This window comes from Ranitomeya imitator, chromosome 6 (genome assembly GCF_032444005.1).
Source record: "Ranitomeya imitator isolate aRanImi1 chromosome 6, aRanImi1.pri, whole genome shotgun sequence".
Taxonomy (NCBI): domain Eukaryota; kingdom Metazoa; phylum Chordata; class Amphibia; order Anura; family Dendrobatidae; genus Ranitomeya; species Ranitomeya imitator.
Genome location: NC_091287.1, coordinates 138,458,796 through 138,483,418, shown reverse-complemented (window position 1 = coordinate 138,483,418; position 24,623 = coordinate 138,458,796). Strand labels below are relative to the sequence as shown.

The 24,623-nt window shown below is 45.6% G+C and overlaps 2 protein-coding genes across 4 annotated transcripts in view; one reads left to right on the top strand and one right to left on the bottom strand.

The window, feature by feature from the left end:
• Nucleotides 1-16,396, bottom strand: part of EXOSC7 (exosome component 7) — a 38,250-nt gene extending 21,854 nt beyond the window's left edge. The window contains exons 1-4 of the mRNA XM_069730151.1: nucleotides 16,271-16,396; nucleotides 14,555-14,656; nucleotides 13,908-14,002; nucleotides 1,738-1,903 (exon numbers count right to left, since the gene is read on the bottom strand). Coding sequence (XP_069586252.1) covers nucleotides 1,738-1,903; nucleotides 13,908-14,002; nucleotides 14,555-14,656; nucleotides 16,271-16,327 — 420 coding nt within the window. The 5' untranslated portion in view covers nucleotides 16,328-16,396. The remainder of the gene's footprint in view (nucleotides 1-1,737; nucleotides 1,904-13,907; nucleotides 14,003-14,554; nucleotides 14,657-16,270) is intronic.
• Nucleotides 16,397-16,459: 63 nt separating this feature from the next.
• ZDHHC3 (zinc finger DHHC-type palmitoyltransferase 3) overlaps nucleotides 16,460-24,623 on the top strand; it is a 91,468-nt gene continuing 83,304 nt past the window's right edge. The window contains exon 1 of one of the 3 annotated variants that reach the window (XM_069730149.1): nucleotides 16,460-16,600. The gene's annotated coding sequence lies outside the window, so the exon portion shown is untranslated. The remainder of the gene's footprint in view (nucleotides 16,601-24,623) is intronic. The other 2 variants (XM_069730147.1, XM_069730146.1) reach the window with 2 other exon arrangements.

Genomic DNA, 24,623 nt, shown 5'->3' with positions numbered 1-24,623 from the left:
TCTACGTGTCAATAAGGTGTGCCCCTGGGTGGTGTCAGAAAATACAGGAATACATATATTGCTGTTCACATAAGTCAGCATAGGGTAAACTATTATTATCAAAATGCCTAAGGCAAAAAATCCCTAACTAAAGACTATTAAAAATTAACCTTTATTCACACTATTAAAAAGGAATATGAAATCTCACATGAGTCAGTATATGTACTAGTTAAGTAAATAAGGCAGCACACTGCAGCGCTAAAACATGTAAACTTGAAAACACGAAATTTGAACTGCATTACTGCACTAGAAATATGAAAAATGAGAGCGTTTAGCGCATAAAAATGGCCAATTTTATGTGTACCTGGTAGCCCCTTTACGGCATCTCTCTTATACCAGGTCCTACGCTTGCCTTACCTCGCTGAGAATAAACGTCTCCATCTGAATGGGTACATGTGAAACCTCTTCTTAGACTAAAATTCTCTCTCTCTGTGGAGGGGTATTGGACCTGCTGTAATTAAAACACCTGAAGCTAGGAGGCGGAGTGCACGATCAGAAGGCTAAAGAATACATTTCAAAAACCTGACCGGCACATCCAAACATAGACTAAGTGTGAACAGGTGCTGAACCTAGAGTCGCCAACCTTAGGACCTGGTATAAGAGAGATGCCGTAAAGGGGCTACCAGGTACACATAAAATTGGCCATTTTTATGCGCTAAACGCTCTCATTTTTCATATTTCTAGTGCAGTAATGCAGTTCAAATTTCGTGTTTTCAAGTTTACATGTTTTAGCGCTGCAGTGTGCTGCCTTATTTACTTAACTATATACGAGTTGGCGACTCTAGGTTCAGCACCTGTTCACACTTAGTCTATGTTTGGATGTGCCGGTCAGGTTTTTGAAAAAGTATATGTACTAGGACACGAGATATGCTACCCATTTGCTCAAATTAACACTATTTGGTGTCCTATACTATTTTCCATGTAATGGTTTTAGGACAGTTTGGTGCAGCCACAACCTATAATATCCTATCTACTGTGCTCATCATTCTCATATCTGACTAATAATAATAATAATCTTTATTTATATAGCGCCAACATATTCCACAGCGCTTTACAGTTTATGCTACTAAAAGATAGTCCTGAGCATGCATAACACGTTTCGCCAGACTGACGGGAGTCATCAGGGGACTGAGGCTATAAAGATGGTGGACACAATAGATGGGATAGTATAGGTTGCAGCACCAAACTGTCCTAAAATCAGTACATGGAAATTAGTATGGGACATCTAATAGAGTGTTGATTTGAGTAAATAGGTGGCATATCTCATGTCCTAGTACAAATACTGACTCATGCGAGATTTCATATTCCTTTAATAGTGTGAATCAAAGATAATTTTTAATAGTCTTTAGTTAAGGATGTTTTGGCAATTTGATAATACAACAATGGAATACATACCGCAGTGACAGAGGAAATGTCAACACCCAGTTGTCATCTTACTAATACTTCCAAGAGGAATAGCATAAGAACAATGTAACCCAGGGATCTATAAAATAAAGCTCCAGTATTGTTATTTTGTGAAAAATGCAGAGGATATGAGCTGGATTTAGTTTTGTGAACATCTGGAGCCAAACTCTTATTTAAAAACACAATAAAACTAAAATACAGATATGTGCCATTCTCACGTCTGTCATACTGCGGACTCCAAGTGACAATAATACAGAATACGAGTGTATAAAGCTCTATCCGCTGTTCACTCACCAGCACGTCCACATACAGGACCCAGCAGTGCTCACCGGGAAGAATACAGAGGGACTGAAAGTCAATGCTGCTCTTGTTATCAAAGATTTTGTACAGCATGTTGGCAATCTCCGTGCCGAGCTCTTCTCCCCCGCGTCCTTCAAACTCTGGAGTGGCGTTAGCAGAACTAGAAAAGAACGAAAAAGTGATACATTCCTTCTTGGCTGAAAAGGCCAGTAGGTGTATTCCCCCCTAATAGAAGCTATATCATCACTTAATGATTGGTGGGCAGTGGACCTCTGGGACTCGCACCCATTCTAAGAACAGAGGGGCCGCAGCAATGCAACTTTTGCTCCCCATCTATTGTAACCTACTGGTATATCTTAGCTATAATGTTAATCACTTTAAGAATTGAAATCTATATTACAAGTTGGAAGCGTTACATAGTCACATTTATAATAAGCCATAAAATTCCTATGATCTATGACCGTCGCTGGGTTACTAGATAGTCATAGTAAAACAGTTTTCACTTTTCTAAACTAGTTCTTCCTGATCCAAGTCGGCACTTATGTGAAAAAACACAATTAATCAAATGATGGTTTAACAAAATTGAATGGCATCTGTCAGTAGGATCTACCCTCTTAAGCCATCGACAGGGGCAGGCAGGTCCTAGAAAGATGAATGAAGTGATAACCTTGATGTTGACCTTGACATACAATGTGATTGTCTGTTTATTTGTAGATTCGGTCTCTCACAGTTGAAGTATACCTATGGTAAAAATTACAGACCCCTCCATTCTTTGTAAATAATAATAATCTCTTTATTTACATTTATTTATGTAGGTGGGAAAAATGTCAAAATCAGCAGTGTATCAAGCAGTTATTTTCCCCAGTGTACGTCCTACTGTAGTGCTAAATCTTCGCTGCTCACATGATGGCTCCATCCTGTGACAGCATGCATCTGGCAGGAGTCAGCCTGTGCGCAGATGTGCAGATTCTGGGTACAGCGTACTTATCTACTGCTTCCACGAAGTCCATGTGGCCATGATGATCTCCAGAGGCGCCAAATAAACCCCATGTGCTTATATGACCAAAACAAATTTTTATACAGTGGATGCAGTTAACCATTTAAAGTTGAACATTTTTGACCCTTTGTACCATGGAAAAATCCAACGTTTCTGCTGTTTGTGCCTTAGTGACTTATGTAATTCTGAACATACAAGGTCTCTTAAAGCAAGCATAGGGGAAAGCAGGCACATCCATCTTAAAATCAGGGGAACCTGAATAAAGGGGCTCTCTGTTGGACATTTAGCACCTATTTACAGGACTGGCACCCCTACAAATACCTAGAAAGAGTCCAGGGCGCCCAGTTCCTTCTCCCAGTACGACTGCAGCGAGGATGAGACAGGATGGAGCGATGGTCCAGCGCACTACTTCATTCAAAGGATAAAAGACCATTGAGACCGCCAAATACATTGCTTGGCTCTTTCCATCCGTCCATTAGAGTGGCGTACCTGGGCACATGCTTGACAGTCGCTTTGTTAGGGTCCCACCCAAATACGCTTCATCCCCTACTCCAAGGGGAAAGATCTATTGCAGTAATGTAGAAATTACGAGAGATCTACCATGCCTAGATAAACAACAATCACCTGGTAAATACCCTGCTGTGGTGGTCCCATCGGTCTGGTTGACTTTTCCTAGAGTGATAATGTGCTATCCATGCACAAGTGACCGCTGCAGCCAATCAGGCTTCATCACTGGACCAGGTGATTGGTCACCACTGCATTACCGCAGGACAAATATGGAATTATTGTATCACACTGAACTCGTTTAAGGCTTTATGGTCCCCTCATGACATATTAGCTCTCTACCAGGATGTACTTAATACATTCAGAACAATACATTTGTCGGCCATCATGCTTTAGAAGTCTGTGTCATGTTTCTCTTTATTATAGCAAATAAACACAAACAAAAACAAAAAATGAACATTTAAAGGGTTAACACCTTCTCCCCGGGGACATTTTTTCATTTTTATTTCTTCACTCCCTTCCTCTGAGAGCCATTACTTTTTTATTCTACAGCCAGAACACATGCAGGGATTGCCCTTTTTGTTAGGAAATCCCTACTTGTGTTGCGGCTGTCGAATATCCGCGAGATATGCAGCCGCGGGGACTCGAACATATTATTCGAGCACGCAGAAGACACTGTTAGCACCCGGAGCATGCTCACTCATCACTACTCCAAAACTGAACTGCAATGACAGAGCGCCATGTCCCTTCCTGGGATTTCCTCGAGTCCCTGTTTCAATGACGGCTTTCCATACAGCTCACATTGTGCACAGTAACTAGTGCCAAGAACTATAATTATCTCATGTAATTACAGGACACAGCGCTTGCATTTAAAAATCAAATTAAATTAACAAAGCTACGGTATATTACTGGAGCAGCTGGAAACCGGCATCTAAATGATCCAAACCAAGGAAAATGTTAAGGGATGTTCAAAGTGTTATACTAATATATTTTGTAAAAGGAAACGGCTGAATCACCCATCACAGTGCAGCTATGTCCAAATATTTCGCTTTTGCTTCACTTTTTTATGCAAATTAAATGCTGCTTTTTACAGCATAAGCAAAAGCTAGGAGATTTCAGAAATCTCACCACACACAAGCTTGTTTTTCTTTCCTGACAAAAATCGGAAAACTGATTTAATTAAATTTATTTTTAATAGCAGGATGTCAATTCTTTCAGCATCTTTGCAGCGTTTTTTCACCAATGCAAATCAAAGAGTAAATGCAAAACACGTTACTCTCAATCTTTGCAGTGTTTATAGGGGGTAAAAAACAACAACACAGGTACAGCAATATGTGAAAACCATTTATTTTTGTGATTTTCCCAAGTTTAAACCAAAAGTGTCTGTCTCCTCACTAGAGAGGACAGAGCACTAAAATGCTTGTAACGAGTATAATGGGAGGTCTATGTGAAATCCGAGCATTTTTCTGGCAGACCCTAAAGGAAGTCTGGGGGGGCAGTGAAAATATTGAAATGGATGGAAAAAGTGATGAATGGAAAGAACAGGATGGGGAAGACCCCTTGAAGCATCTCTGACTCCCATTGCTGCTGAGAACAATAGTGTCACACTTTTACTCCACTTAAGGACTGACAAAAAACACTTTCCAAACTGACAAGAAATAGCATTTTACAGGGAAATTTATTTTTTCAATTTCTTTCCTGTATAATGACTTGTATATAACGCAACCATTTAAAAAGGATGTAAAAAAAAAAATAATAATAATATTGTAAACCAAAATTTAAATTTGTATAAAAAAAAAGATTGAAAATTTCAGTGTAATTGAAAAAAGAACTGCCAAAAATGTGATATCAGAGGGACTCAGATACACCCTGTATTAGACATAAAGGAGGGCCCATACATATTCTGTTCAAGTTGTCATATAGTGGTACTCCTAGACTGAAAGGCTATGAAAATCCTGACAAAAATTAGAGGAAGGGTCATCCATACAACCTTGAATGTACCAACCAATCGTGGTGCCTCGTTCAAATATTGTGAGCAAAGTATAGTTGTGGTACTACTACACTCAAAAGTTCTGCACACAGTGCAAAGCCTGCCAAAAATCACAAGCAGACTAATCCGTACATCCTTGAAGGCACCAACTGTAGTGCCTCATTGAAATTCATAAAAGGCTGTGAGCACGGTGCAAAACCAGAAAAAAAAAAAATTATAAGGAGGGTCATCCATAGACCTTTGAAGGCAACCACTTGAGGGACTCATTCAAAATATTGTGGATTAAAAACACTTTATGTGCTGCTGTCATCTGATGGGGTGGAAAAGTCGAAGCTAATCCAGGTTTTGTTCATTTTTATCAGAGTGAGCATGTCAACATTTTCTGTTGATAGGCGAAAGTGCCTGTTTGTTAAGACCTCCCGGGCAGAACTAAAAACCTGCTCAGACAAGATACTAGTGGCAGGGCAGCACAACACCTCCAAGGCATAGAAGGACAGGTCATTCCAGGTTTCCAGCTTTGGGTTCTCTCACACCCTCCTCTTCCCACACCACCAGCACCTTCTTTCCATCTAGGGCCCCTTTATAGGGATTTTCATCTTGTTTCAGGGCTCCTTAGATCACTCCCAGGCTTCTATATGTCATAGTGGACCTATTTGGTGTTGCAGGCATTGTTAACCTATTTTTTGATCATTATTTCAATGTTTCTCTATAGTGCCACTTTCCTGTTCTGAGCCATTATTGCACATATTAGGGGTTTTGGGTGGTTTTGGTATTACAGGCAGTGATTGCTGCATGGGACCTTTCTTTCAGTTGGCCTGATATTCATGAGGCATTAGTGGGGACGCCCGCTCATGATCTATTGTTTCTTTGCTTGGCTGGTCCTACGTACCATATATCAGTTGCCTTATTACTGATCAGTAGACAATATTGAACATTATTATTATTTTATTATTATACATTTTTATAGCGCATTATACAGTATTATTAACATTAATCAGAGTTTAGCTAACCAAGCAGGATAGGAGAGGTACTCAATCACCACATATAGCAAAATAAATTATGCACACTATATAAAATATTGCATAAACTGCAGCTAATCAAAAATTTGCATATAAGAATATATTCCAGCTCATTGCATAGTTAGTTCCAATAAACATATATAAAGTGCATGTGCACGGAGTCTATTGCAGCACAGCTGTACACAATAATCAAAATGTCCCAAAAAGGCTAGTATGGTAGAAGGCTATTGCACAAGTTGTCCATGGAAAAATAAAGTGCAAATGCTTGGAAACTTATGCAGAACATAAAACCATAGAGTACAGAGCTTCATAATATAAATACTAGATGGTGGCCCGATTCGAACGCATTGGGTATTCTAGAATATGCATGTCCACGTAGTATATTGCCCAGCCACGTAGTATATTACCCAGTTACGTAGTATACAGCACAGAGCCACGTAGTATACAGCACAGAGCCACGTAGTATACAGCACAGAGCCACGTAGTATACAGCACAGACACGTAGTATACTGCCCAGTCACGTAGTATATTGCCCAGCTACGTAGTATATTGCCCAGCCACGTATGTAACAGGTTAAAAAATAAAAAAGAAGCATATACTCACCTCCCGAGGGCCCCTTGTAGTCCTGTCGCCTGTGTGCGGTGCACGCGGCAGCTTTCGGTCCCAGGGTTGGTAGGAGCGCAGGACCTGTGATGACGTCGCGGTCACATGACCCGGACGTCATGGCAGGTCTTTCTCGCAGGACCTGTGATGACGTCGCGGTCACATGACCGTGACGTCATGGCAGGTCCTTCTCACATACCATCCTTGCCACCGGAACCTGCCGCTTGCATGGAGTGGTCACCGGAGCGTCGCGAGGAGCGGGAAAGGCGGCGGAAGGTGAGTATATAATGATTTATTTTTATTATTTTTAACATTAGATAGTTTTACTATTGATGCTGCATATGCAGCATCAATAGTAAAATGTTGATCCCACAGGGTTAATAGCTGCGTAACCGGAGTATGTTACACCGCGCTCCGGTAACGCTGCCATTAACCCTGTGTAAGGGCTGACTGGAGGGGAGTATGGAGCGGGCTCTGACTGCGGGAAGGAAAGAGCGGCCATATTGCCGCCGGAATGAGGCCGTCGCCGATTGGTCGTGGCAATGGTCATGGGCATTTTGCCACGACCACTCAGCAACTTGGATTACATGACAGACAGATGCCGCGACCAATGAATATCTGTGACAGACAGAAGGACAGACGGAAGTGACCCTTATACAATTATATAGTAGATAAGGTGCATGTGTAATCATGTAACTTACATGTGGTGAGAGACCTAGACCCTAGCCTGCCGCCTCAACACGCATTTAGTCATTCTTCGTCAGGAGTGGTGACTGTATTGTCATTTGCTTGTTGTCAATTTTTGCTGGATGTACTGTATATCCACATGGCACTTTATTAGGTGGACCACCTTCCACTAAAGCATCATGCTGCAGGGTCCCACAGATATTGGACCAATTTAAGATGGGGGTGTCACTCTTGTTTTTAATATGTTTTTAACAATGCTTTGTGCTTTGGTGACAACATTTGACATATTGCATTACAGGTGTGCACAGCTCACATACATCGGCTTTTTTTCTCTTGTTATAGGTTTCCAGCTCTGAGAGACAATAGTTGAAGGTCACAGAGTAATTAGGGAGTATGCTGGTTAAGTTGGCCAGGTATGGCTTGACCATCTTTAAAAATTGTATCCTCCTTGTCAAAAATACTCGGTCACCAGGGCCTGGACACTGGGAAGGTGTCATGACATTGGCCCAAGCCTTTGACACTGCATCCCTGCCTCTGCTGTAAGTCTGCCTCACCTCTCCTTGGTTGGGCAAGGAAGATTGCCCCTTGCCGCTAGTGTTGTCTGATGGGAATTTTTCAACTTATTTTCAACAATGGCCTTCTGCTATAGCACCATTTTAGAAGATCTCTGCCTCAGGAAGGAGAGATGTTAGGTTCTCCCTGTAGCATGTGTCTAGCAGGGTGAACAACCAGTACTCCTTTTTGGCCAAGATGAATACTAAATGAGAGTCACAGGAAAGGCAGCGGTACGTAAAGTCGGTCATATGTGCCAAGCTCCCTACAGCCAAAACTTCCCTGTCTCCATCATGATGACAACTCTCCATCTCTTCCCCTCTCTTCCTCTACAGCGCATCCATGTAGGACAGATGGGACAAAGCTTGTATGGGTACTAGCCTCTTGCGCTAGCAACCAGCTCCTGTTACTCCTCCTCAGCCTCCACTTCCTCAGTTACGCAATCAGCGCTGCGCAGATCAGATGAGGCTGAGTAGTATCTTCCTGTCTCAGGTCTTCCATCTCCACCTGGTCTGCATGCAAGCTTCATATTTAATTTTCAGCAGCGACTATTTAAGTAGGCACAGAAGCGGGATTGTTGTGCTGATTAATAATAATCTTTATATAGCGCCAACATATTCCGCAGCGCTTTACAGTTTAACAGTTTCAAACACAACAGTCATAAGTAACAATGTTAACAATAGAATAATTAAAGCAACATAAGACGACCCTGCTCGCGAGAGCTTACAATCTACAATGAGGTGGGGGAGATACAAAGTACAGGTGTGTATTTACAATGATGTATTCACAATGAGGTCCAGCCATCTTCAGGGGGTGAGGGATAGATGGGGATAGTGAATGGGCTACACAAACATAAAATGACTAGTTAGGGAACGTGATAGGCCGCTCTGAACAAATGTGTTTTGAGGGAGCGCCTCAAACTATGCAAATTGTCAATGGTCCTAATATCTTGGGGTAGAGCATTCCAGAGGATTGGCGCAGCATTGGAGAAGTCTTGGAGTCGGGAGTGGGAGGTACGGATTAGTGCAGAGGTTAGTCGAAAGTAATTTGCAGAGCGCAGACGTCGGTTAGGCCGATAGACAGAAATGAGGGAGGAGATGTAAGGGGGTGCCGCACTGTGAAGAGCTTTGTGGGTGAGAACAAGCAGTTTGAATATGGAGTCATTGCCGCTCACCATCTTTGTTGAGTCCTCAAAGTCTTGGAGAACTGCCCAAATGTCAGATGTCCATGCCCACTCTACAGTTATGTGCGGAAGCTGACCAGAATACCGGCAGGTGTGTTAGAGCTGGTATTCAACAAGTGGCCTCTGCTGCTCATAAAACCTTGCCAGCATGTGCAGTATGGAGTTTCAGTGCGGTCACATTGCACACTAGTCGGGAGCTGGAACTTGCATGCGTTGTTGCAGCACTGCCAAAGCGCTGGCAGTGTAGCAAAGTTGCAGAAATGGGTGCCGTCGCAGCGTACCTTGACCAGAAGCTCTGGCAAATCTGAGTAAGTCTTCAGAAATGGCTGAACAACCAAGTTGAGCACATGGGCCAAGCATGGTATGTGTGAGCTTACTAAGCTTCACAGCCGCCACCAGGTTACGGCCATTATCACACACGACCATGCCAAGTTGTAGGTTCAGCAGCGAGAGCCACAGATCTGTCTGGTCTGTAATTCCTTTCAATAACTCTGTCGCAGTGTGCGATTTGTCTCCTATGCAATTTAACTTCAGCTGAGCCTGTTGCTGCTTCACTGTGGCAGTCCTGCAGAGCATCCAGCTTCCGGCTGATGTGGACAATGAGCTCTGGGATAATACCTCGAAGATGGAAGATGAAGGAGCAGGAGGCAGTGCAGGAACTTGTGTGGGAGGTGGAGGAAACCCTGATAGAAGTAGGGCCACCAATCCTCCGCGTCGGTAGGACATGTGCCGTGTCAGGGTGGGATTAGACCCCAGCATCGACAATGTTTGCCCAGTGTGCAGTCAGGGAAATGTAGTGTACTTAGCCACAAGCGCTTGTCCACCTGTTGGTCGTTAATTGGACAATCCCAGTAAGTGTGTTAGTAAGGGAACAGATAATGTTCCTGGACACGTGCTGCATCAAGGCAGGGACGCCAAAACTGGGAGAAATAGTGGCAGCTTGGGACCGTGTACCGAGTGACGGAAGCATGGCACAAGTTGCAAATGACCATTTTGTTGTTTCAGAACTATCTTTAAAAAACTCCCAGACTGGGGATCACCTAAGGCCTCTTTCACACTTCCATCTTTTTCCTCCTGTCGAAATCCGTCGATTTTTGAAAAAACAGGATGCAGCAAATTTTTCTGCAGGATCCTGTTTTTTCCTATAGACTTGTATTAGCGACGGATTGTGACCGATGGCCATCCGTTTCATCCGTCGATAACTGGATCCGTCGGAAAATAGCGGTCCGTCGTGCGGAGAAAATGTTTAGAGGAACTTTTTTGCACGTCGGAAAAAAAAACGCTCAATGACGGGTCCTGCGCTGTCCGTCGTTGGCTATAATGGAAGCCTATGGACGCAGGATCCGTTGCTGACCGTCAAACACAGGAATCCAGCGACGTATCCTGTTTTTTTCATTCTGAGCATGCCTGGAAGGATTTTGTAGTCCGGGAAAAAATACAAATATATCTCTCTCTCCTTTTTGTCAAAGAAATTCACGAGTGTTGGTGCTCTGCAGAACAGTTGCCTGTCTTCTCCCTGTTGTCACCCCATTGCCTCTTCCTGTCTGTTTCGGTGCTGCCGATTCCTCCACCTCAGCGCTGCTGGTCTAGCTCTGCATGTCAGTTTCCCAGGTTGGGTCAGTGACTTCGTAATCCACCACCACACCCTGGTCCTGACTTGGTGACTTAAACAAAAGATATGGGGTGCACTACTATCACAGTTATATCAACAAATATATTTAAGAATGGGGTGCAACACCTAGTCTGTATGAAAGTGAACAGAAGAAAGAAAAAGACGAGACGAATGATTGTCTGCACATCCAATGGGTAAAATATGAAAGTAAAATATGAAAAAAAAAAAACTTTATTCTACCTCAAAACAAACATTAAAAACACGTAAAATACATATAGCATGACCAATAAACCAACACCCCCAAGACTCAGGCAAAAACGCAGAAAAAATTAAATAATCACAAAAGGCACTTATAAGGAGCTCAATAGCCCTCTTGTACCATTATAGTAAGTCTGAATAGTGAACACAAGCAAGTATAAATGGCGACCTACAAAAACATACCAGAGGAAGGAAGGAGTAGTGTGTCAGTAAGATGTAAATGATAGACACACTACACCCTGTTTAGTATGCTGAAGGATAGCCGCAATCACGTGTGCCACGAGGACCACCATCATTGTAGAAAGCACATATAATAACATATATAATAATGTATCTCAGCTCCCATGTCCCTAGTAACTTGAGCACCGTGGGGACAAGTTCCCAGAAAACACTATATGATTAGGTGTCTCTGCTCCAAGACAACCCTTGTATATGATCTCGAATGATATGGGGATAAAATCCCACAAGCAAACCATAGATGAAACAAGGGGGGAAGGGGGGGGGACAGGGAAGGTCCAAAGCTGGCAATAAATAGCAATATTAAGAAAAAGTAAATATACAACCTGATTTTCCCTAGAGATAGCCTGTGACCTTTAGGGTATCATAGCCTGAGGGATGTAAGTAGGTGAAGCCCCATGATGAGCTCAAGAGAGGCCTTAAAATAAAGCCATACGAGCTTGAACAACAGGGGGTGAGGTGAAGGCCCCACGCGTATTGCTGCAACCGCAGCCTGACGTTCCCTGACGAAACTGCGGTTGCAGCGATACGTGTGGGGCCTTCACCTCACCCCCTGTTGTAGTCATGTCTTGTCACTTGACCATGTAACATGCCAACTGAAGCCTTTAGATTCTGAGCTGTAGCTCTTGGGTTTGTCACAATTTGGGTAGGTTCACACAATAGTATAAAAAAATTCAAAATTTGGAGTTTCATTCAAAAAAGTGGGACAATTTTTTTCTCACTTGTCATCCATGTGCAATCTGTATGCAGTCGTAAGTATGCAATCCATTTATTTATTTTTACAGCAACAGCTCGTATCCTTTACAAGACCATATACAGTTTCCTATGTTACAGAATTGCAATGTATTCGCAATATCGGATGCTATACTGTGGCTATGTATAGCACCCATTTTTTTTTATTTTAGTTCATTTATTTATTTTTAAACACCCCACAGACTTGAATGGGTACGTCTCACCCAATGGACAGAGGAAACTAGTTCATGCTGCGATTTTTCTTTTTTCACACGCAGATTTGGCCAGTGGAAAAAAAAAAAAAAAAAAGGAGGGAAAAAAGAAAACAAAAAAAAAAAAAACGGTCATCTGCACTGATTTATTGATAAACATTGGAGTGCTGCCCATGAGGAAAAATAGTTGACATAGGGGTTAGTACCTATCCTATACATTCAGCGCTTTCTTATCTGATCTGTGTAAACTATTTCCCGTAAACCATTTTATTTTTGTCTATTTGAATTAATAAAACAATATGTTGGATATTCATTGTTGCAAGTCACGTTTATATGTTAGAAAAGCGATTAATTACTACTCGTCCGCTTCTTATTGCTTTGAATAGGAGGCGGATGTGCAGTACACTGCCGCGGCCACTATGACAAGATGGAGCAGCTCCGCAAATGAGAAGTTCAGGCCGGCGCCACCAAGAACAACGGATCGGCGGTGGTGCTGGGTGTCGGACCCTGACCGATCAGACATTGATGACCTATCCTAAGGATAGATCGTGAATGAAAAAGTAGTGAACAACCGTAGACATTTAGGATTAGAAATCAACATTAGTATTGGACCACCACTTTAATTAGATTGTGTAGGCTTACAGAGTGTACATTTGCTTTATATTATATTTATATTGTATTAATAAAGATTAAAATAAATATATTATTAAACACTCATTTTAGTAACCTGGCCAGAAACTTTCTAAGGCCTCACAAGTTCTACAAAGGCAGTGCAGACATTTCTTACAATTTATTCTCATGCAACGAGCTGAAGGCCTCATTCACTCCTTATAAATATTCGGCACATGGCATGGCCGCACCATATTAACCTGGATCTCATTCACTCCTTATATTCGGCACATGGCATGGCCGCACCATATTAACCTGGATCTCATTCACTCCTTATATTCGGCACATGGCATGGCCGCACCATATTAACCTGGATCTCATTCACTCCTTATATTCGGCACATGGCATGGCCGCACCATATTAACCTGGATCTCATTCACTCCTTATAAATATTCGGCACATGGCATGGCCAAACCATATTAACCTGGATCCCAATCACTACTTATAGATGCCATTACATTATTATGGGGTCCAGTAGGCTGGAAACAACACTACAGTGGCCATGAAAACCACCAGATTGGATGTTTGCAGCTTTACGTTACTTAGTTTGAGCAGTGGACACTTTGAATTACCAGTTGCTGTGAAACTACAAGTCTCATCATTCCGGCCTAGAGTTCCACCAGCGCTCATGTGTAGGCTGCAGACCACCGTGTTGCCTGTACGCCTGAATAGGATGTGTGGATCACAAATGGATGAGAGTCTCAGAGAAAACTCACAGGTACTCTGCACAGAAAGATTCAGGCGTACAAACATCTCTCCATTATTTAAAAAAAAAAAAAAAAAAGAAAAAAAAAAATCAGTTTTTTACTGCAGCAGTATAATTAAATGTATCAGCATCTCTGAGGCTCAGCTTCAGTCCTATACATATAGTCGGTATAGATCTCTGCAATGTGTAGATTCATTACTAACCAGTCTGCAAAGAACTCCAGATAGCCCTTGTCAGGATGCTCCAACTTTGGGGTTCCCATTTCTGCCTTCACTCCGACGAGGATATCTGTGTGGCCCTGAAACAGAATGAGTATCATTAATCTAGAAAACGGCTAAACATGCCGGAATATTTACTATGAAGTATTATGGTACAGCGGAAGGAGCGATCCTTATCCTCGGCAGCGCGCCCCTGCTTGCTGGAAGGACGGGGGCTTCTGAGAGATTGAAAGTCTGGAGCATCATTTCACCGCTGGCGGTGCTACACAGAAAAGAGCTTGTACGCAATGTGCTCCTTACTCTGGAGAGCGGCCGCTGCTGACAGAATGCAGCGGTGGCCAGTAACCTAGACAACAAGCAGCTAACAATAACATTAAAAATCTAAGCCATCCCCGAGAACAGAAAAGTTGCTTGTTTTTACAAGCACTTTGCAAGTTTAACTCTTTAACATCACGGGAATACCTTTTTCAAGCATTTTTCGTAAAAGAACTCCAGGGGACATTCACATTTAGAGAAGACAAAAATAGTCAAGAAACAGTAAGTTGAATTCTGGATAAATCTGATATGAGAAATCAGTCCCAGCACAAGTTTGTATCATGAAGCGATTCTCCCCTAGAAACAGCACAACTTACTATTTTCACTCGTGCGGATCCGGTGGTATTGGATACAACATCGGTCTCCACTTCAATCCCTCGGTAGTCCTCACATCCTCTGCCGTCTGTCCGCAAGTCATCCTGCAGAAGTGACACACACACGTTATTATGTGCTGATGCTGTAATAAGCCAACCTAGGTCCCCCATAATAAGACCCCCGCAGCCAACGCTCCTGTCTCCCTGATACTGAAGAATCCCAGCTCAGCAAAATGTTTGTGTTCTCTATGAGAAAGCGGCTGTCAGACATCCCTGGCCTTGCTGATCACCAGGAAGAATAAGAATATTGGCTCTGAAATTCAACAAGAGCGTCCTCTTCTCCATCATCTACACACTGGGCGGATTGGATGTCCGTAGGCCAATGTGTGTGGAGGCCTTTACTCTTTCATCATCATGTTTTTCTCTGTTCCTTACAAAAATACCTTCTGATACTTATATGTCCTAATAAACTGCTTTTATTAATCAGATGCTAATTGGGACTACAGAAAGAAATTAATATGCCAACAGGGTTATCCTACTAGTAAAAAATATAAAATGTGTTAAAATGGTGAAAAAAATCTTATAATTACAAGTATTCATATTTTTTTCTAACAATAATAATGATAAAAAAAGAATTCTCACCTTAGTAACCACCCTCCCCCCACCTCTGTGGAACACTGAAGCACAGAGACCAGTGGGGACCAGGACGGATTGGAAAGGGAGCAGGGGGATTTTATCGCCACCAGTCCCGACCAGCACTGCACAAAATTCCCAAAAGAGGGGCCTTCCCCTGAATGGACTCGGTGCATCTTGGTGCAGTGTTCGCTTGATTTAGACCGGTGTACAGAACCCCAGCGATAGTGAATTGGGCCTACAGTGTCGGCCATGGTGACAATTACATGGATAGTACCGCTAGCCACAGATAAAGGCTATGTGTACGCAGTGTACTACGCCAACGGTACCCCGATAACCACACGGACATTTCACTAGGCCCGCTTACACAGGGATGAGATGGCACACCATGGAGGAAAGGTCAAAGATAAAGAAAACCATACAGTGCGGCATACATTATTCTTAATACTGCGTCCCCAGTGGACTGCTGGGGACGTGCTCAGGACTAGTCCATGCATGGTCGGCAGCAGCTGGTGGAAATGTGGCAGATAATCCACTGCTGCGCCAGGCATGAGCCTTCTGGAGCGATGCCTCCTTACACCGCGTAGTAATCTCACCAAGCTTGTTGACTGCTTCCACCATAAACCAGCAGAATTGTGATTGCAGCTCTGGGATATAACACAGGGGCAATATGAGATCAGTGAGGCTATGGGTTACTCTAGTGTCTGGAGTAAAGCTGCTGGGGAATGTGTGCAGTGCGTACGTATATCTACACACCGTATACAAAGATGGACGTGAGGCGGCGTACATCATCCATGGAGAATTATGGAAAGTGATCCATACAGAAGTCAGCAGTGCCACCAGCTGTGATTGTAGGGGCCAACAGTGAGACCCCAGCGATCAGCCACTTATTGCCTGTCCTATAGGGGGCAGATTCAGCCAGCAGTGTGTAGTGCCTCCGTGCCACCAGATGTGGGCAGGGGAGAGCACAACAGACAGATGTATATAGTCAGTCCCTGTATACAGCGCTCAGGATGCCTGGGCATGCGCACTGCGCGCTCTACAGAACCCCGTCTATTCCAATGTCAGGAGGGCGCGGAGGATCACCTGAATGCCGTGCAGGACGTACACCTTCTCCGCCTCGCTCAGCACCACGGAAGCCATGCTGCAGCCCGCACCGCTTCTCCATACACGCCTACTACGTCATCAGAGCGCGACCTCACACTTCACCTAGCAACATGACGTCATCAGTGTGCTGCCGAGCCGCCTGCCCCACACTCCCTGTTCCCTCCCCTTCTCAGTGCTGTGCGCCGTGGTGGGTGCGGCGGAGGTGCCCTCTGGTCTACCCCTCACTCCCGCCCTCTCAGTGTGGGAGGGGAAACCCCGGGGCTGGCACCGGCCTGTAATAAAGAGGAAGCCGCGGAGACATTGTGAATGGTAAGAGCCAGTCTGCACGTTGTGTGGTGGTGTGTACGGCGGCTGCAGCGGGGAGGGCAGCTGGCACAGTGCTGCCTATCTGACTGCATGCTGCCTATCTGACTGTATGCAGCTGCCACAGTGCTGCCTATCTGACTGCATGCAGCTGCCACAGTGCTGCCTATCTGACTGTATGCAGCTGCCACAGTGCTGCCTGTCTGACTGTATGCAGCTGCCTATCTGACTGTATGCAGCTGCCACAGTGCTGCCTATCTGACTGTATGCAGCTGCCACAGTGCTGCCTATCTGACTGCATGCAGCTGCCACAGTGCTGCCTATCTGACTGTATGCAGCTGCCACAGTGCTGCCTATCTGACTGCATGCAGCTGCCACAGTGCTGCCTATCTGACTGTATGCAGCTGCCACAGTGCTGCCTATCTGACTGTATGCATCTGCCACAGTGCTGCCTGTCTGACTGTATGCAGCTGCCACAGTGCTGCCTGTCTGACTGTATGCAGCTGCCACAGTGCTGCCTGTCTGACTGTATGCAGCTGCCACAGTGCTGCCTGTCTGACTGTATGCAGCTGCCACAGTGCTGCCTGTCTGACTGTATGCAGCTGCCACAGTGCTGCCTGTCTGACTGTATGCAGCTGCCACAGTGCTGCCTGTCTGACTGTATGCAGCTGCCACAGTGCTGTCTGTCTGACTGTATGCAGCTGCCTGTCTGACTGTATGCAGCTGCCACAGTGCTGCCTATCTGACTGTATGCAGCTGCCTGTCTGACTGTATGCAGCTGCCACAGTGCTGCCTATCTGACTGTATGCAGCTGCCTGTCTGACTGTATGCAGCTGCCACAGTGCTGCCTATCTGACTGTATGCTGCTGACTGTATGCAGCTGCCACAGTGCTGCCTATCTGACTGTATGCAGCTGCCACAGTGCTGCCTATCTGACTGTATGCATCTGCCACAGTGCTGCCTGTCTGACTGCATGCAGCTGCCACAGTGCTGCCTGTCTGACTGTATGCAGCTGCCACAGTGCTGCCTGTCTGACTGTATGCAGCTGCCACAGTGCTGCCTGTCTGACTGTATGCAGCTGCCACAGTGCTGACTGTATGCAGCTGCCACAGTGCTGCCTGTCTGACTGTATGCAGCAGCCACAGTGCTGTCTGTCTGACTGTATGCAGCTGCCACAGTGCTGTCTATCTGACTGTGTGCAGCTGCCACAGTGCTGCCTATCTGACTGAATGCAGCTGCCTATCTGACTGCATGCAGCTGCCACAGTGCTGCCTATCTGACTGTATGCAGCTGCCTATCTGACTGCATGCAGCTGCCACAGTGCTGCCTATCTGACTGTATGCAGCTGCCTATCTGACTGCATGCAGCTGCCACAGTGCTGCCTATCTGACTGTATGCAGCTGCCTATCTGACTGCATGCAGCTGCCTATCTGACTGCATGCAGCTGCCACAGTGCTGCCTATCTGACTATGCAGCTGCCACAGTGCTGCCTATCTGACTGTATGCAGCTGCCTATCTGACTGTATGCAGCTGCCACAGTGCTGCCTGTCTGACTGTATGCAGCTGCCACAGTGCTGCCTGTCTGACTGTATGCAGCTGCCACAGTGCTGCCTATCTGACTGTATGCAGCTGGCACAGTGCTTTCTATCTGACTGCATGCAGCTGCCACAGTGTTGCCTATCTGACTGTATGCAGCTGCCACAGTGCTGCCTATCTGACTGCATGCAGCTGCCACAGTGCTGCCTATCTGACTGTATGCAGCTGCCACAGTGCTGCCTATCTGACTGTATGCAGCTGCCACATTGCTGCCTATCTGACTGTATGCAGCTGCCTATCTGACTGTATGCAGCTGCCACAGTGCTGCCTATCTGACTGTATGCAGCTGCCTGTCTGACTGTATGCAGCTGCCACAGTGCTGCCTATCTGACTGTATGCAGCTGCCACAGTGCTGCCTATCTGACTGTATGCAGCTGCCTGTCTGACTGTATGCAGCTGCCACAGTGCTGCCTATCTGACTGTATGCAGCTGCCTATCTGACTGTATGCAGCTGCCTATCTGACTATGCAGCTGCCACAGTGCTGCCTATCTGACTGTATGCAGCTGCCTATCTGACTGTATGCAGCTGGCACAGTGCTGCCTATCTGACTGTATGCAGCTGCCACAGTGCTGCCTATCTGATTGTATACAGCTGCCTGTCTGACTGTATGCAGCTGCCGCAGTGCTGCCTGTCTGACTGTATGCAGCTGCCTGTCTGACTGTATGCAGCTGCCACAGTGCTGCCTATCTGACTGTATGCAGCTGCCACAGTGCTGCCTATCTGACTGTATGCAGCTGCCTGTCTGACTGTATGCAGCTGCCACAGTGCTGCCTATCTGACTGTATGCAGCTGCCTATCTGACTATGCAGCTGCCACAGTGCTGCCTATCTGACTGTATGCAGCTGCCTATCTGACTGTATGCAGCTGGCACAGTGCTGCCTATCTGACTGTATGCAGCTGCCACAGTGCTGCCTATCTGATTGTATACAGCTGCCTGTCTGACTGTATGCAGCTGCCACAGTGCTGCCTGTCTGACTGTATGCAGCTGCCTATCTGACTGTATGCAGCTGCCACAGTGCTGCCTGTCTGACTGTATGCAGCTGCCACAGTGCTGCCTGTCTGACTGTATGCAGCTGCCACAGTGCTGCCTGTCTGACTGTATGCAGCTGCCACAGTGCTGCCTGTCTGACTGTATGCAGCTGCCACAGTGCTGTCTGTCTGACTGTATGCAGCTGTCACGGTGCTGTCTATCTGACTGTATGCAGCTGTCACAGTGCTGTCTATCTGACTGTATGCAGCTGCCACAGTGCTGTCTATCTGACTGTATGCAGCTGCCACAGTGCTGCCTATCTGACTGTATGCAGCTGCCACGGTGCTGCCTATCTGACTGCATGCAGCTGCCACAGTGCTGCCTATCTGACTGTATGCAGCTGCCACAGTGCTGCCTATCTGACTGTATGCAGCTGCCTGTCTGACTGTATGCAGCTGCCACAGTGCTGCCTATCTGACTGTATGCAGCTGCCTGTCTGACTGTATGCAGCTGCCACAGTGCTGCCTATCTGACTGTATGCAGCTGCCTGTCTGACTGTATGCAGCTGCCACAGTGCTGCCTATCTGACTGTATGCAGCTGCCTACCTGACTGCATGCAGCTGCCTATCTGACTGTATGCAGCTGCCTATCTGACTGCATGCAGCTGCCACAGTGCTGCCTATCTGACTGTATGCAGCTGCCTATCTGACTGCATGCAGCTGCCACAGTGCTGCCTATCTGACTGTATGCAGCTGCCTATCTGACTGCATACAGCTGCCACAGTGCTGCCTATCTGACTGCATGCAGCTGCCACAGTGCTGCCTATCTGACTGTATGCAGCTGCCTATCTGACTGCATGCAGCTGCCACAGTGCTGCCTATCTGACTGTATGCAGCTGCCTATCTGACTGCATGCAGCTGCCACAGTGCTGCCTATCTGACTGTATGCAGCTGCCTATCTGACTGCATGCAGCTGCCACAGTGCTGCCTATCTGACTGTATGCAGCTGCCTATCTGACTGCATGCAGCTGCCACAGTGCTGCCTATCTGACTGCATGCAGCTGCCTATCTGACTGTATGCAGCTGCCTATCTGACTGCATGCAGCTGCCACAGTGCTGCCTATCTGACTGTATGCAGCTGCCACAGTGCTGCCTATCTGATTGTATGCAGCTGCCTATCTGACTGCATACAGCTGCCACAGTGCTGCCTATCTGACTGCATGCAGCTGCCACAGTGCTGCCTATCTGACTGTATGCAGCTGCCTATCTGACTGCATGCAGCTGCCACAGTGCTGCCTATCTGACTGTATGCAGCTGCCTATCTGACTGCATGCAGCTGCCACAGTGCTGCCTATCTGACTGTATGCAGCTGCCTATCTGACTGCATGCAGCTGCCACAGTGCTGCCTATCTGACTGTATGCAGCTGCCTATCTGACTGCATACAGCTGCCACAGTGCTGCCTATCTGACTGCATGCAGCTGCCACAGTGCTGCCTATCTGACTGTATGCAGCTGCCTATCTGACTGCATGCAGCTGCCACAGTGCTGCCTATCTGACTGTATGCAGCTGCCTATCTGACTGCATGCAGCTGCCACAGTGCTGCCTATCTGACTGTATGCAGCTGCCTATCTGACTGCATGCAGCTGCCACAGTGCTGCCTATCTGACTGTATGCAGCTGCCTATCTGACTGCATGCGGCTGCCACAGTGCTGCCTATCTGACTGTATGCAGCTGCCACAGTGCTGCCTATTTGACTGTATGCAGCTGCCACAGTGCTGCCTATTTGACTGTATGCAGCTGCCACAGTGCATCTGACTGCATGCAGCTGCCACGGTGCTACATGTGTATATCTACTATATAAAGCTGAATGTGTGTGTGTGTGTGTGTATGTCCGGGATTGGCATCTGCACCGTCGCAGCTACAGCTACAAAATTTTGCACAGTCACACGTCTGGACCCCGAGAGCGTCATAGGCTATATTGTGAGGCTAAATTTTAACCCCGCGCGTTCCAATTCACCAAACAATTTTGCCCCTATCTACATAATGGGGAAAAAAGTGAAAGGAAAAGTGTTGGAAGCGTCGCAGCTACAGCAACAAAATTTTGCACAGTCACACGTCTGGACCCTGAGAGCGTCATAGGCTATGTTGTGAGGTGAAATTTTAACCCTGCGCTTTCCAATTCACCAAACAATTTTGCCCCTATCTACATAATGGGGAAAAAAGTGAAACGAAAAGTGTTGGAGGCGTCGCAGCTACAGCCACAAAATTTTGCACAGTCACACGTCTGGACCCTGAGAGCGTCATAGGCTATGTTGTGAGGTGAAATTTTAACTCCGCGCTTTCCAATTCACCAAACTATTTTTCCCCTATCTACATAATGGGGAAAAGTGAAAGGAAAAGTGTTGGAGGCAAATTGACAGCTGCGAGATGTGAACAAGGGGGACTTAAAGAATGAGAGCGATGGCGCAAAAGAGTATATACCGATCAGTTGCTAAGGTGGGGCCCTGACATGAGATACTCACCACACATGGGGATATGAACACACACACAAAATGCGCCACACACTACCACGTGCTTGAACACATATACCACCCTCAGCACACATTTCACCACACATACACCAACCTCGCCACATAAAAGTCGAAACACAAAAGTCGCCGCTCAAAACTCGCCACGCGCAAAACTCGCCACATGCAAAAACTAGGCTCACGCAAAACTCGCCACAAGTGCAAAACTCACCTCATGGAAAACTCGCCACACGCAAAACTTGCACACGCGGAAAAATTGCCACATGCACAAAATTTGCAACACATGCAAAAGTTGCCTCACACAAAACTTGCACATACTCAAAAGGCACCAGACATAAAACTCACCACGCGCAAAACTCGCCATGCGCAAAACTTGCTGCACACAACTTGCTACACTAACCTGTTACATGCAACTCGACGCACAAAAAGTTGCTACACGCATGTTGCCACACAAAACTCATCTCACAAAAGTCGCTACATGCATGTCGCCACACACAACTCAACACACACAACTTGACAAACGAAACTCGCCCTAAAACACACACAAGTCTGATATTAGCCTTCAAAAATAAAAATCTGATTAATAAGCAGACAAACTACAAGAGCAACAAATGTACCATATAGGAAATACAGCAGCTGTCAGTCACATAACCTGTCTATTATGTGTATGTGTGAGCTAATATATACTGCCAGGGGGAGGGCTTCCTGTTGGCTGGGGATTTATCAGGCTGCCAATTTATCTTACAAATACTGAGGTAAAAATACTGAGCAAATAACGTGTTAACGAGGTCTAATACAGGAGATCACACAGGTATATACTATATACAGGGGAGATGACACACAGATATATACTATACACAGGAGAGATAACACACAGGTATATACTGTACTATATAGAGGAGGAGATGACATACAGGTACATACTATATACAGGAGGAGATGACATACAGGTATATACTAAATACAGGAGCAGATTACCTACAGGTATATACTATATACAGGAGGAGATGACATACAGGTATATGCTATATATAGAAGATGACATACAGGTATATACTATATACAGGAGGAGATGACACAGATATCTATATATATAATTGTCTAAGGGTTTTTCCGTCTGTCTGTCTTTCTGTCTGTCTTTCGGTCTGTCTGTCTCTCTATCTGTCTGTCTGTCTGTCTGTCCTGGAAATCCCGCGTCTCTGATTGGTCGAGGCCGCCAGGCCTTGACCAATCAGCGACGGGCACAGCGACGATGATGTCATAAAGGACGTAGAAATCCCATGTTTCTGATTCAGCGACGGGCACAGTATCGACGTAGATTTCATAATGGTTGCCATGGCGACGATGATGTCATAAAGGTTGCCTCGACCAATCAGCGACCGGCACAGTCTGCGAGGTCGTGAGGTGAAAATGAAAAGGTGTGAGTGCAAAATGAGAGGAGTGAGGGAAAATAGTGTAGTGATCGGAAAATGACAGATGTGAGGTCGAAATGACAAGTGTTAGGCGGGAATGAGAGGAGTGAGGGAGAAAATGAGAAGTGTGAGGGAGAAAATGACAGATGTGAGGGGGAAAATTAAAGATGTGATTGGGAAAATGAGTGGCGTGATGGGAAAATAAGAGAAGTGACGTGCTATAACTAACCACAGATATTTACTATGCCCAGGCAACGCCGGGCTCTTCAGCTAGTATATATATATACATATATTAATACTTAGCTATTGTATTATACTTATGTGTCATTTGTTATATCATGGGCACACACCTGGGCACAACACACAAACCTAGGCACGAATCTGCATCGGCACATCTGGACACATGCACAAATATCTGCATGGACACATGTGGACACAGACACCTGGGCACGAATCTGCACACACACCTGCATGGGCACACATCTGGACACACACCTGCACAGACACATACCTTCATGGACACACGTCTGGGCACACACACCCATACACTTCCCCACCCCTTCCCTCAACAATTAAATTGCAATTCCAAGAAGGAGCATTATGGAAATCACAGGATAGACATGTTAATGATATGCAAATGAAAAAGAAATGAAAACAAAATTTTCAAAACAACGTGATTAATTCAGTATTAAGTATGATGTCCTCATTCAACATTACTCGCACTTACACGCCTTGGCATACTATCAATCAGGTTATTTCAGATGGGTGAGGAATGTTCGGCCACGTTGAATACACCCGACCGTGTAAATCATCAAGATCTGCCGGCAGCTCCCTCTGCGATTACCGAATAATGAGGTGCTAGATGTGCTCGAAGAGAGACGCTGCAGGCCATTGTAGCACGTTTAGGCTATGTGCACACGCTGCGGAATAGTGTGTGGATTTTTCCGCATTGATTTTAGTAAATCCGCAGGTAAACCGCACAGCGGATTTACCGCGGTTTTTGTGCGGATTCCACCTGCGGTTTTACGCCTGCAGATTCCTATTGAGGAGCAGGTGTAAACCGCTGCAGAATTCACTGCGGGACACTTTTAAAAAATGGCCATACTTCTGGTTCCACAGCTAAATCAATGTAACACAGAGCTATTACTGTACCTGGACTGAAGACTAGAAGGGTCCGGCTACTGTACATTATACCACCACATCATAATCCTGGGAGTAGGGCGGTTGTTAGGTTCTATCATAAAGGCCTCTTCATTGACTAAACACCACCATTCTCAAAGCAATCATGGCACACAACAAAATGACAATGGTGGCTGGCTAGAATGAAGGTCTTGGCTTTTGTCTTGGATACAACGCTAAATATAAATTGGCCTAGTGAAAACATGGGCGATGTTATGAAGAGACCTTCACCAAGGCAACGTGAAAGTGTCCCAGGACACAATTTTCAACAAGGCTACAAGCTGAGTTGCTCGTGCTACTGTGAGCAGCCATGAATGTGCTACCTGTTCTGCAACATCGCCAG